Raw genomic sequence first — 12,004 nt, 5'->3', positions numbered from 1 at the left:
TTATTTAAATGGGAAGCAGTTTCAAAATACGTTAGTGCAGAGGGATCTGGGTGTCTCTGTGCATGAATCACAGAAAGTGGGTGTGCAGAGAGGTGCAGCATATAATAAGAAAGGCAAATGGAATCTAGACATTTAATGCAAAAGGACTGGATTATGAAAGTGAAGAAGTGTTGTTCCAATTGTGTACAGTGTTGGTGAGACCCACACCTGGAGTATTGGGTCCAGTCATTGTCTCCTCACCTGAGGAAGGATGTGGTGGCACTGGAGACAGTTCAGGGAGGGTCACCAGGTTGGTCCCAGGGATGAAAGGGCTGTCATATGAGGAGCGGTTCAATAGCTTGGGCTTGTACTCACTGGAGTTCAGCAGAATGAGGGGATGGATCTGATTGAGGGATTTAAAATGCTGAAGGGGATTGATAAGGTGGTCATTGAACAGATGCTCCCTCTTGTGGGACAGTATTAAACAAGAGGTCATATATACAGAGTGAGAGAAGGTAGGTCCACAATTACTTCGCTCAGCGGAATCTGTGGAACTCACTGCCCCAGAGTACAGTGGGGGCAGAATCAAATCAACAGACTCAACAAAGAAATGGACATGTTTCCGATGAAAAGTGGGATAAAGAGCTGTGGGGAGCAGGCAGGGAAGCAGGGTCAAGACCAGGATAAGATCAGCCATGATCATGTTAAATGGAGGAGTGGGCTTGAAGGGCTGAATTGCCTCCTCCTGCTCCTAATTCCTGTGTTCCTCTGTACACTGCTGTCTCCACTGCAGGCGGGGGTGCTTCTCCTCAGAGGCGGGCTGTATAGATTGTGTTTGGTTCTCTATCGTCCGTCCCTTGGAGCTGACCATTGCACTGACCACTCTGCTTTCTCTTTGCTTTTCTGAAGCTGCTAAATCCTTCAAGGATGCTGGAATCCTCACCTGCTCTGAGATCGGGAATGATCAGCCAATCACTGCTACTGCAGGTTTGATCTTTCACCTTTTACTTTGTGGTTCAGTTGTTAAGGAGTGAGTGAAGTCTCCTTCATACGGTGTAACTCAGCAGCAGCAGCAGCAGCAGCCATGTCCCAGCTCAGGAACGGGCACCTCCTTCCCCCACTTCCCAATCTTACTGACGCTAAGGACTGACAGCAAGGAAAGGTGGGAGACACTGTTCACCAGACACTCAGCTCGACTCACCCACATTCACTGGACCAAATGATTGTATTCTGTGTTGTAATGACTCCATGGTATGAACTTAATTGAATGATAGGTTTCTGTACAGAAGCTGCAGACTAGAACAGTGTTAACATCAGTCAGATGCAAGGAATGGCTTCTGATGTTATTTCCAGGCTCCATTCATCTCCTGTGTCTTGTCTCCCACACTACCCTCTTTTCTCTCTCCCTCTCCAGGTCACCCTCTGGTTTCATGTCTCTCCTGCTCGTCCATTCCTTCTCTGCTCGTTTAGCTCTCTATTCCCTTTACTCTCCTATTCCCTTCAATAATGCAGGGGATTAATAATTCACAGCCACCCTGACTTGCAGTGGGTCCGGAGGAGCTGGGCACACGTGCAACCTTCAGTATTTTGTCTGAGTTTTGAATCTGGAGTCTTACTGAGGCAGGTTTGTGTTAGCCCTCACTCAAACAGCTTCTCCAGCAGCCTCTGTTTGCTGTCTCTCATGGTGTTTGCTGATTCTTGGATACAAACAGCTTGTGTGCAGCCATTACCTGATAGGTATTAGAGCATGACAGCAGGTGAGTGACCAGCAACAGCCAGCCTGCAACCTGACAGCTTTGGTCAATCCAGCTGCCAACAGCTGCTTACCTTCCCCCACAGCCCCCATCTTTGCCTCAAACCACCATTCTCAGCCCAACCCCAACCCCACTCAGTTGTGCTGCTGCACCCTCTCAACATTCCACCAGTCCAAACCAGGGACAGCTCCTGTCCCGGGTCAGTCCGATACTGGAATCGGAGCCAGCTCCTGTCCCGGGTCGGTCTGAGACTGGGATTGGGGCCAACTCCTGTCCCGGGTTGGTCTGAGACTGGGATTGGGGACAGCTCCTGTCCCGGGTAGGTCTGAGACTGGGATTGGGGACAGCTCCTGTCCCGGGTAGGTCTGAGACTGGGATTGGGGCCAGCTCCTGTCCCGGGTTGTACTGAGACTGGGATTGGGGACAGCTCCTGTCCCGGGTCAGTCCGATACTGGAATCGGAGCCAGCTCCTGTCCCGGGTCGGTCTGAGACTGGGATTGGGGCCAGCTCCTGTCCCGGGTTGGTCTGAGACTGGGATTGGGGACAGCTCCTGTCCCGGGTAGGTCTGAGACTGGGATTGGGGCCAGCTCCTGTCCCGGGTTGGTCTGAGACTGGGATTGGGGCCAGCTCCTGTCCCGTGTCAGTCTGAGTATGGGATTGGGGCCAGCTCCTGTCCCAGGTCAGTCTGAGACTGGGATTGGGGGCCAGCTCCTGTCCCGGGTCAGTCTGAGACTGGGATTGGGGCCAGCTCTTGTCCCGGGTTGGTCTGAGACTGGGATTGGGGCCAGCTCCTGTCCCGGGTTGGTCTGAGACTGGGATTGGGGACAGCTCCTGTCCCGGGTAGGTCTGAGACTGGGATTGGGATAGCTCCTGTCCCGGGTAGGTCTGAGACTGGGATTGGGGACAGCTCCTGTCCCGTGTCAGTCTGAGTATGGGATTGGGGCCAGCTCCGGTCCCGGGTCAGTCTGAGACTGGGATTGGGGGCCAGCTCCTGTCCCGGGTCAGTCTGAGTATGGGATTGGGGCCAGCTCCTGTCCCCGGTCGGTCTGAGACTGGGATTGGGGACAGCTCCTGTCCCGGGTCAGTCTGAGTATGGGATTGGGGACAGCTCCTGTCCCGGGTCAGTCTGAGTATGGGATTGGGGACAGCTCCTGTCCCGGGTCAGTCTGAGTATGGGATTGGGGCCAGCTCCTGTCCCGGGTCAGTCTGAGTATGGGATTGGGGACAGCTCCTGTCCCGGGTCAGTCTGAGTATGGGATTGGGGACAGCTCCTGTCCCGGGTCAGTCTGAGTATGGGATTGGGGACAGCTCCTGAACCGGGTCGGTCTGAGACTGGGATTGGGGCCAGCTCCTGTCCCGTGTCAGTCTGAGACTGGGATTGGGGCCAGCTCCTGTCCCGGGTCAGTCTGAGACTGGGATTGGGGCCAGCTCCTGTCCCGGGTCAGTCTGAGTATGGGATTGGGGCCAGCTCCTGTCCCAGGTCAGTCTGAGTATGGGATTGGGGCCAGCTCCTGTCCCGTGTCAGTCTGAGACTGGGATTGGGTCAAGCTCCTGTTCCGGGTCAGTCTGAGACTGGGATTGGGGCCAGCTCCTGTCCCGTGTCAGTCTGAGTATGGGATTGGGGCCAGCTCTTGTCCCGGGTCGGTCTGAGACTGGGATTGGGGCCAGCTCCTGTCCCGGGTAGGTCTGAGACTGGGATTGGGGACAGCTCCTGTCCCGTGTCAGTCTGAGTATGGGATTGGGGCCAGCTCCGGTCCCGGGTCAGTCTGAGACTGGGATTGGGGCCAGCTCCTGTCCCGGGTCGGTCTGAGACTGGGATTGGGGCCAGCTACTGTCCCGGGTCAGTCTAAGACTGGGATTGGGGCCAGCTCCTATCCCGGGTCGGTCTGAGACTGGGATTGGAGCCAGCTCCAGTCCCCAGTCGGTCTGAGACTGGGATTGGGGCCAGCCCCTGTCCCGGGTCGGTCTGAGACTGAGTTTGGGGACAGCTCCTGTCCCGGGTCGGTCTGAGACTGGGATTGGGGCCAGCTCCTGTCCCGGGTCGGTCTGAGACTGGGATTGGGGCCAGCTCCTGTCCCGGGTCAGTCTGAGACTGGGATTGGGGCCAGCTCGTGTCCCGGGTCGGTCTGAGACTGGGATTGGGGCCAGCTCCTGTCCCGGGTCGGTCTGAGACTGGGATTGGGGCCAGCTCCTGTCCCGCGTCGGTCTGAGACTGGGATTGGGGGCCAGCTCCTGTCCCGGGTCGGTCTGAGACTGGGATTGGGGCCAGCCCCTGTCCCGGGTCGGTCTGAGACTGAGTTTGGGGACAGCTCCTGTCCCGGGTAGGTCTGAGACTGGGATTGGGGCCAGCTCCTGTCCCGGGTCAGTCTGAGACTGGGATTGGGGCCAGCTCCTGTCCCATGTCAGTCTGAGTATGGGATTGGGGCCAGCTCCTGTCCCATGTCAGTCTGAGTATGGGATTGGGGCCAGCTCCTGTCCCGGGTCAGTCTGAAACTGGGATTGGGACCAGCTCCTGTCCCCGGTCGGTCTGAGACTGGGATTGGAGCCAGCTCCTGTCCCCGGTCGGTCTGAGACTGGGATTGGGGCCAGCTCCTGTCCCAGGTCGGTCTGAGACTGGGATTGGGACCAGCTCCTGTCCCGGGTCAGTCTGAGACTGGGATTGGGGCCAGCTCCTGTCCCGGGTCAGTCTGAGACTGGGATTGGGACCAGCTCCTGTCCCCGGTCGGTCTGAGACTGGGATTGGGGCCAGCTCCTGTCCCAGGTCGGTCTGAGACTGGGATTGGGACCAGCTCCTGTCCCGGGTCAGTCTGAGTATGGGATTGGGGCCAGCTCCTGTCCCGGGTCAGTCTGAGACTGGGATTGGGGCCATCCTGACAGCAATATATAGTAATATGTTCACAACTGATATACCCAGGCAGTGGCCAATCCCGAAACACTACCCCTGCAGCGTGTTCACCTATTCTCCTCCTCGACCCAAAAAAAAGACTGTGTAGGGGAAGGTTTTATTTAATCTCTCTTGGTAATTTCGAGCGGAAGGGATTGAGGCGAGGGCAGGTACATGCTCCTCTTGCAGGATGTGGGACGTAAGGGTCACCACTGGTGACCCGCTCACTTCCCCTGGGAGATCTGCACCCAACTCCAGATCCTCACAGACCGTGTTAGGGAGCTGGAGCTGGAGCTGAATGAACTTCGGATCATTCGGAAGGCTGAGGGGGTGATAGAGAGGGGTTATAGGGAGATAGTCCCACCTACGTTACAGGATAAAGGTAGCTGGGTGACCATCAGGAGAGGGAAAGGGAACATGCAGCCAGTGCAGGGACTCCCTGTGGCCATCCCCACAACAATAACTGTACCACTTTGGATACTGTTGGGTACAATCTGCCAGGGAAAGCCACGGCAGCCAGGTCTCTGGCACTGAGCCTGGCTCTGTGGCTCAGAAGGGAAGGGGGGAGAAAGAGAGAGATTGATAGTGAGAGGCGATTCAATGGTTAAAGGAACAGACAGAAGATCCTGTGGTCACGAACAAGACTCCTGGATGGCATGGTGCCTCCTGGGTGCCAGGGTCCACAGGATTCTTCAGGGAAAGGGTGAGCAGCCAGAAGTCATGGTATACATCAGTACCAATGACATAGCCAGGAAAAGGGAGGAGGATCTGAAAAGTGAATATAGGGAGTTAGGAAGGAAGCTAACAGGCAGGACGACCAGAGCAGTAATCTCAGGAATGCTACAGGTGTCACGGGCTAGTGAGGCTAGGAACAGAGAGCGAGTGCAGCTGAACATGTGGCTGCAAGGCTGGTGTAGGAGGGTGGGCTTCAGATATGTGGATCATTGGGATACCTTCTGGGGAAGGTGGGGCCTGTACAAGAAGGAGGGGTTGGACCTGAACTGGAGGGGCACCAATATCCTGGGCGGGAGGTTGCTAGAGCTCTTTGGGAGGATTTAAATTAGATTGGCAGGGGAATGGGAACCGGAGCTATGGATCAGAGGATGGTGGACAGGCAGTTACAGTGTGCAGAGAGTCTGTGAGGAGGGATAGACACTTGATAGGGCAAAGGTACAGTCAGTGTAATGGGTTGAAGTGTTTCTGTTTTAATACAAGAAGTATCAGGAGTCAGGGTGATGAACTTGGAGTTACAATGTAGTGGCCATTAAGGAGACATGGATATCACAGGCAGGAATGTTGTTGGATGTTCCAGGGTTTAGATGTTTCAAAAGGAACAGGGAGGGCGATAAAAGAGGTGGGGGAGTGGCATTGCTGATCAGGGATAGTATCACAGCTGCAGAAAGGGAGGCCATTGAGGAGGGTTTATGGGTGGAAGTCACTTTCTTAGGAGTTTTCTATAGACCCCCAACAGCAACAGAGACACAGAGGAGCAGATTGGAGGCAGCTTTTGGAAAGGTTCAGAAGTAACAGGGTTGTTGTCTTGGGTGACTTCAATTTCCCTGATATTGATTGGAACCTCCTTAGTTCAAATAGTTTGGTTGGAGCAGTTTTTGCCAGGTGTGTCCAGGAAAGGTTCCTGACTCAATATGTAGATAGACGATTAGTGGGGCGGCCATATTGGATTTTGTGCATGGCAACGAACCAGATCTGGTGTCTGTCTCAGTAGGAGAGCATTTTGGTGATAGCAGTCACAACTCCCTGACCTTTACTATAGTCATGGAGAGGGATAGGAGCAGACATATGGGAAAGTAGTTAATTGGGGGAGCGGGAATTACAATGGTGTTAGGCAGGAATTGGGATACCAAAATTGGGAACAGACATTCTCAGGGAAATGTAGAAATGTGGAGGTTGTTTAGGGAGCACTTGCTGACAGTACTGGACAGGTTTGTCCCACTGAGGCAAGGAAGGGATGGTAGTATGAAGGAACCTTGGATGACAAGGGATGTGGAACATCTAGTCAAGAGGAAGAAGAATGCTTACTTAAGATTGAGGAATCAAGGATCAGACAGGGCACTAGAGGGTTATAAGGTAGCCAAGAAGAAACGGAAGAATGGAGGAGGTAAATGAGGGTCTTAATGAATACTTTGCTTCAGTATTCACTACTGAGAGGGACCTTGTCATTTGTGGGTTCAGTGTGAAACAGACTGATATGCTCGTACAGGTTGATGTTAAGAGGAAGATGTGCTGGAACATTTGAAAGAAATGAGGATAGCTAAGCCTCCTGGGCCAGACGGGATAGACCCAAGGTTACTACTGGAAGCGAGGGAAGAAATTGCTGCGCCTTTGGTGATGATCTTTGTGTCCTCACTGTCCACTGAAGCAGGGCCAGATGATTGGAGGGTGATAAATGGTATTCCCTTGGGAAAAACAGACCAGTCAGTGGTGGGCAAAATATTGGCGAGGATTTATGATTACTTGGAAAACCATAGTTTGATTAGAGAGAGTCAGCATGGCTTTGTGAGGCAAAAGTGAGGACTGCAGAGTTTAGATCAGAGTGTTGCTGGAAAAGCACAGCAGGTCAGGCAGCATCCGAGGAGCAGGAAAATCGACATTTCGGGCATAAACCCTTTATCAGGAATACAGGCAGGGTGCCCGCAGAGTGGAGAGATAAATGAGAGGGGGGTGGGGCTGGCGAGAAGGTAACATAGAGTACAATTGGTGAATGGGGGTGGGGGTGGAGGTCTTAGGTCAGAGGAGAGGGTGGAGTGGAAGGGTGGGAAGGGACAGGACAGGTCATGGGGACAGTGCTATGCTGGGAGGTTGGAGCTGGGGTGAGGTGGGAGAAGGGGAAATGAGGAAGCTGTTGAAGTCCATATTGATGCCCTGGGGTTGAAGTGTTCCAAGGCGGAAGATGAGGCGTTCTTCCTCCAGGCGTCGGGTGGTGAGTGAGCCGCGGTGAAGGAGGCCCAGGACCTCCATGTCCTCGGCAGAGTGGGAGGGGGAGTTGAAATGTTGGGCCACAGGGCGGTGTGGTGGATTGATTAGATTAGATTAGATTAGATTACTTACAGTGTGGAAACAGGCCCTTCAGCCCAACAAGACCACACCGACCCGCCGAAGAGCAACCCACCCATACCCCTACATTTACCCCTTCACCTTACACTAAGGGAAATTTAACATGGCCAATTCACCTGACCTGCACATCTTTGGACTGTGGGAGGAAACCGGAGCACCCGGAGGAAACCCACGCAGACATGGGGAAAACGTGCAAACTCCACACAGACAGTTGCCCAAGGCGGGAATTGAACCTGGGTCTCTGGCACTGTGAGGCAGCAGTGCTAACTACTGTGCCACTGTGCTGCCCTTTGTGCCACCGTTCCACCCTTAATTGGTGCGGGTGTCCCAGAGATGTTCCCAGAAGCGCTCTGCTAGGAGGTGTCCCGTCTCCCCAACGTAGAGGAGACCGCATCGGGAGCATCGGATACAATAAATGATATTGGTGAATGTGCAGGTAAAACTTTGATGGATGTGGAAGGGTCCTTTAGGGCCTTGGATGGAGGTGTGGGAGGAGGTGTGGGCACAGGTTTTGTAATTCCTACGGTAGCAAGGGAAAGGTGCCAGGATGGGAGGGTGGGTTGTAGGGGGGGGCGTGGACCTGACCAGGTAGTCACGGAGGGAGTGGTCTTTGCGGAAGGCGGAAAGGGGTGGGGAGGGAAATATATCCCTGGTGGTGGGGTCTGTTTGGAGGTGGCAGCAATGTCGGTGGATGATGCAGTTAATGCGAAGGTTGGTAGGGTGGAAGGTGAGGATTGGGGAGTTCTGTCCTTGTTACGGTTGGAGGGGTGGGGTCTGAGGGCGGAGGGGCGGGATGTGGATGAGATGCGTTGGGTGGCATCTTTAACCACGTGGGAAGGGAAATTGTGGTCTCTAAAGAAGGAGGCCATCTGGTGTGTTCTGTGGTGGAACTGCTCCTCCTGGGAGCAGATACGGCGGAGACGGAGGAATTGGGAATACGGGATGGGATTTTTGCAGGAGGTAGGGTGGGAAGAGGTGTAATCCAGGGAGCTGTGGGAGTCGGTGGGTTTGTAAAAAATGTCAGTGTCAAGTTGGTCGTCATTAATGGAGATGGAGAGGTCCAGGAAGGGGAGGGAGGTGTCAGATGGTCCAAGTAAATTTAAGGTCAGGGTGGAATGTGTTGGTGAAGTTGATAAACTGCTCAACCTCCTCGCGGGAGCATGATGCAGGTCATGCCTCACAAACCTTATTGAATTCTTTGTGGGTGTGACAAAACACCTTGATGAAGGTAGAGCAGTGGAGGTGGTGTACATGGAATTTAGCAAGGCACTTGTTAAGCTTCCTCGTGGTAGGCTCATTCAGAAAGTAAGCAGGCATGGGATACAGGGAAATTTGGGTGTCTGGATACAGAATTGGCTGGCCCAGAGGGTGGTAGTAGATGGAAAGTGTTCAGCCTGACGATCAATGACCAGTGGTAAATAGAACATTACAATGCAGTCCAGGTGGCAACCTGTGAAACCAATCTATAGCCCATCTAACCTACACTACTCCATTATCATCCATATGTTTATCCAATGACCATTTAAATGCCCTTAGTGTTGGCGAGTCCACTATAGTGATATTCCACAGGGATCTGTTCTGGGACCTCTGCTGTTTGTGAATTTTATAAATGACTTGGATGAAGAAGTGGAAGGATAGGCTAGTAAGTTTGCTGATGACAGAAAGGCTGGTGGAATGGAGGGCTGTTGGAGGTAGCACTGGGACATTGACAGGATGCAGAACTGGGCTGAGAAGGGGCAGGTGGAGTTGAACCTGGAAAAATGTGAAGTGATTCATTTTGGAAGGTCGAATTTGAATGCAGATTCCAGGGTTAAAGGCAGGATTATTGACGATGTGGAGGAACAGAGGGATCTTGGGGTCCATGTCCACAGATCTCTCAAAGTTGCCATCAAGTTAAGGTTGTTAAGAAGGTGTCTAGTGTGTTGGCTTTCATTAACAGGGGGTTGAGTTTAAGAACCGTGAGGTTATGCTGCAGCTCTATAGAGCCCTGTTTAAACCAGACTTGGAATACTGTGTTCAGTTCGGGTCACCTCATTATAGGAAAGATGTGGAAGCTTTAGAGAGGGTGCAGAGGAGATTTCCCAGGATGCTGCCTGGACTGGAGGGTGTGTCTTATGCAGAAAGGTTGAGGGAGCTAGGGCTTTTCTCATTGGAGTGAGGAAGGATGAGAAGTGACTTGATAGAGATGTACAAGATGATGAGAGACATAGATAGAGTGGATAGCCAGAGACTTTTTCCCAGGGTGGAGATGGCTATCATGTGGGAGCATAATTTTAGGGAGCATGATTGGAGGAAGGTTTAGGGCCGATGTCAGAGGTAGGTCCATTACACAGAGAGTGGTGGGTGTGAGGAATGCACTGCCAGCGGTGGGAGTAGAATTAGATACATTAGGGACATTTAAGCGACTCTTGGATAGGCACATGCATGATAGTACAATGAAGGGTATGTAGGTTAGTCTGATCTTCGAATAAGATAAAACGTTAGCTCAACATTGAGGGCCGAAGGGCCTGTACTGAGCTATACTGTTCTATGTCTCTTCTGTGTTCATCATCAGGGATACACTGTAGAAAATCCTGGATGGGAGGCTGGGACAAAGGCTCTATAGTAACAACTTCTGGGATGTGGGATCGTATCTGTGATTGTAAGGGTGTACTGATGTCCTGCTCTTGCATTTAGCAATGGTCCTACACCAGCCATTAATAAGTGATTAAATGGTTCTTCAAAAATTCATCTGAATATCCAAAGTGCCGATTTGACCACAGTCGCAGTATGGCAGCATGCAGTTTGGCCCATCAAGTCCACACAGACCCTCTGAAGAGCATCCCACTCAGAATCACCCTATAACTCTGAATTTCCTAATTCTCCTATCCTGCACATCCCTGGGTACTAAGGGTAACTTAGCATGGCCAACACGTGGCTACAGGGATGGTACAGGAGGGAGGGATTTGGATTCCTGGATATTTGGTGGCTAGCACAAGGGGCCATAGCTTTAAATTGAGGGGTGATAGATACAGGACCGATGTCAGAGATAGTCTGATTGCTCAGGGTGTAGTAGGGGCTTGGAATGCCCTGCCTGCTATAGCAGTAGACTCGCCAACTTTAAAGGCATTTAAATGGTCATTGGATAAACATATGGACGAGAATGGAATAGTGTAGGTGAGATGGGCTTCAGATTGGATTCACAGGGCAGTGCAACATCGAGGGCTGAAGGGCCTGTACTGCGCTGTAATGTTCTATGTCCAATCCACCCTCACCTGCACATCTTTGGACTGTGGGAGGAAACTGTGCACCCGGAGGAAACCCATGCAAACTCCATCCAGACAGTCGACCAAGGCTGGAATCGAACCTGATCCCCAGTGTTGTGAGGCAGCAGTTCTAACCACTGAGCCACCGGGCTGCCACACTGTCTGCTCCCCCCACATGTTACTGAATGTACTACATCTTCATGAAGTCCTGGTCCATGTCAAGTGCCTGTTTATTGATGCCTATGTTTTCTATATTCCTACATACCCTGCCACAGGAACTCCCTGTGCTCTTTACAATATCTGAGTGGTACCATGAGCTGCTGAGCAACCATCCACTCTCTCTCCGTGGCTGTGAGGACGTCTCCACTTCCTCGACAGAACTCCGTGTTCAATCTCATTCACAGTCTGGAACTCCTCCAGCTTCAATGTGAACTGTCACTTAATTATTTCACATTGGATCTGCTTCCTAATCTTCAATTAATGAAGACATGCTGAACATTTATGTTTGAAATATCCTCATTGTTAAATAGGTTTAGTCACTTTAACACCTCCTTGTGGTATCACTGTGACCTCTGATGATGGACTTTGTTTAGCCATTGCTCTGCTCACTGCACATGAAGGGAAACTGCCCAGAACATCCTCCTGCAAATGTTCTGTCACTCTCAGCCTAACCGTAACCCTAACCCTATCAGCTCCACTGGATTTTCTGTGATTACAGGTGAAGCTATGATTTTCACTGCTGCCAAATCATTTCCCAGGAGTAAATCAACTGCATCCATAGGTCATTTCCTAACCACCCTGACAACCACGAGTCTAGGCAGCACATCCCACTTCAACTGGAGTTCATACAATCGAAGTGGGATGTATTCCGCACCTATCCCATTTAAATAGGAGCAGAATTAAGCCATTCAGCTCATTGGGTCTTCTCCTCCATTGTCTCATAGCTGATATATTTCTTAATCGCATTCTCCCAACTTCGCTCTGTAACCTTTGATCCTGTCATGAATCAAGAATCTATCTCTACCTTAAATCCACTCAATGACCTGACCTCCACAGCCTTCTGTAGA

At 52.0% G+C, this 12,004-nt stretch overlaps 1 protein-coding gene across 2 annotated transcripts in view; it reads left to right on the top strand.

Moving 5' to 3' along the window:
* cplane1 (ciliogenesis and planar polarity effector 1) overlaps nucleotides 1-12,004 on the top strand; it is an 885,738-nt gene that overhangs the window by 816,055 nt on the left and 57,679 nt on the right. For both annotated transcript variants that reach the window (XM_087975286.1, XM_087975281.1), the window contains exon 38: nucleotides 889-966. In XM_087975286.1, the coding sequence (XP_087831412.1) occupies nucleotides 889-966 (78 nt within the window). The remainder of the gene's footprint in view (nucleotides 1-888; nucleotides 967-12,004) is intronic.

The sequence above is a fragment of the Chiloscyllium plagiosum genome, unplaced genomic scaffold (genome assembly GCF_037043375.1).
Source record: "Chiloscyllium plagiosum isolate Xiang-an unplaced genomic scaffold, Cpla_swu_hap1 HiC_scaffold_2, whole genome shotgun sequence".
Classification (NCBI taxonomy): Eukaryota; Metazoa; Chordata; class Chondrichthyes; order Orectolobiformes; family Hemiscylliidae; genus Chiloscyllium; species Chiloscyllium plagiosum.
The sequence above is the reverse complement of the archived record's forward strand: the minus strand, read 5'-3'. Positions and strand labels throughout refer to the sequence as shown.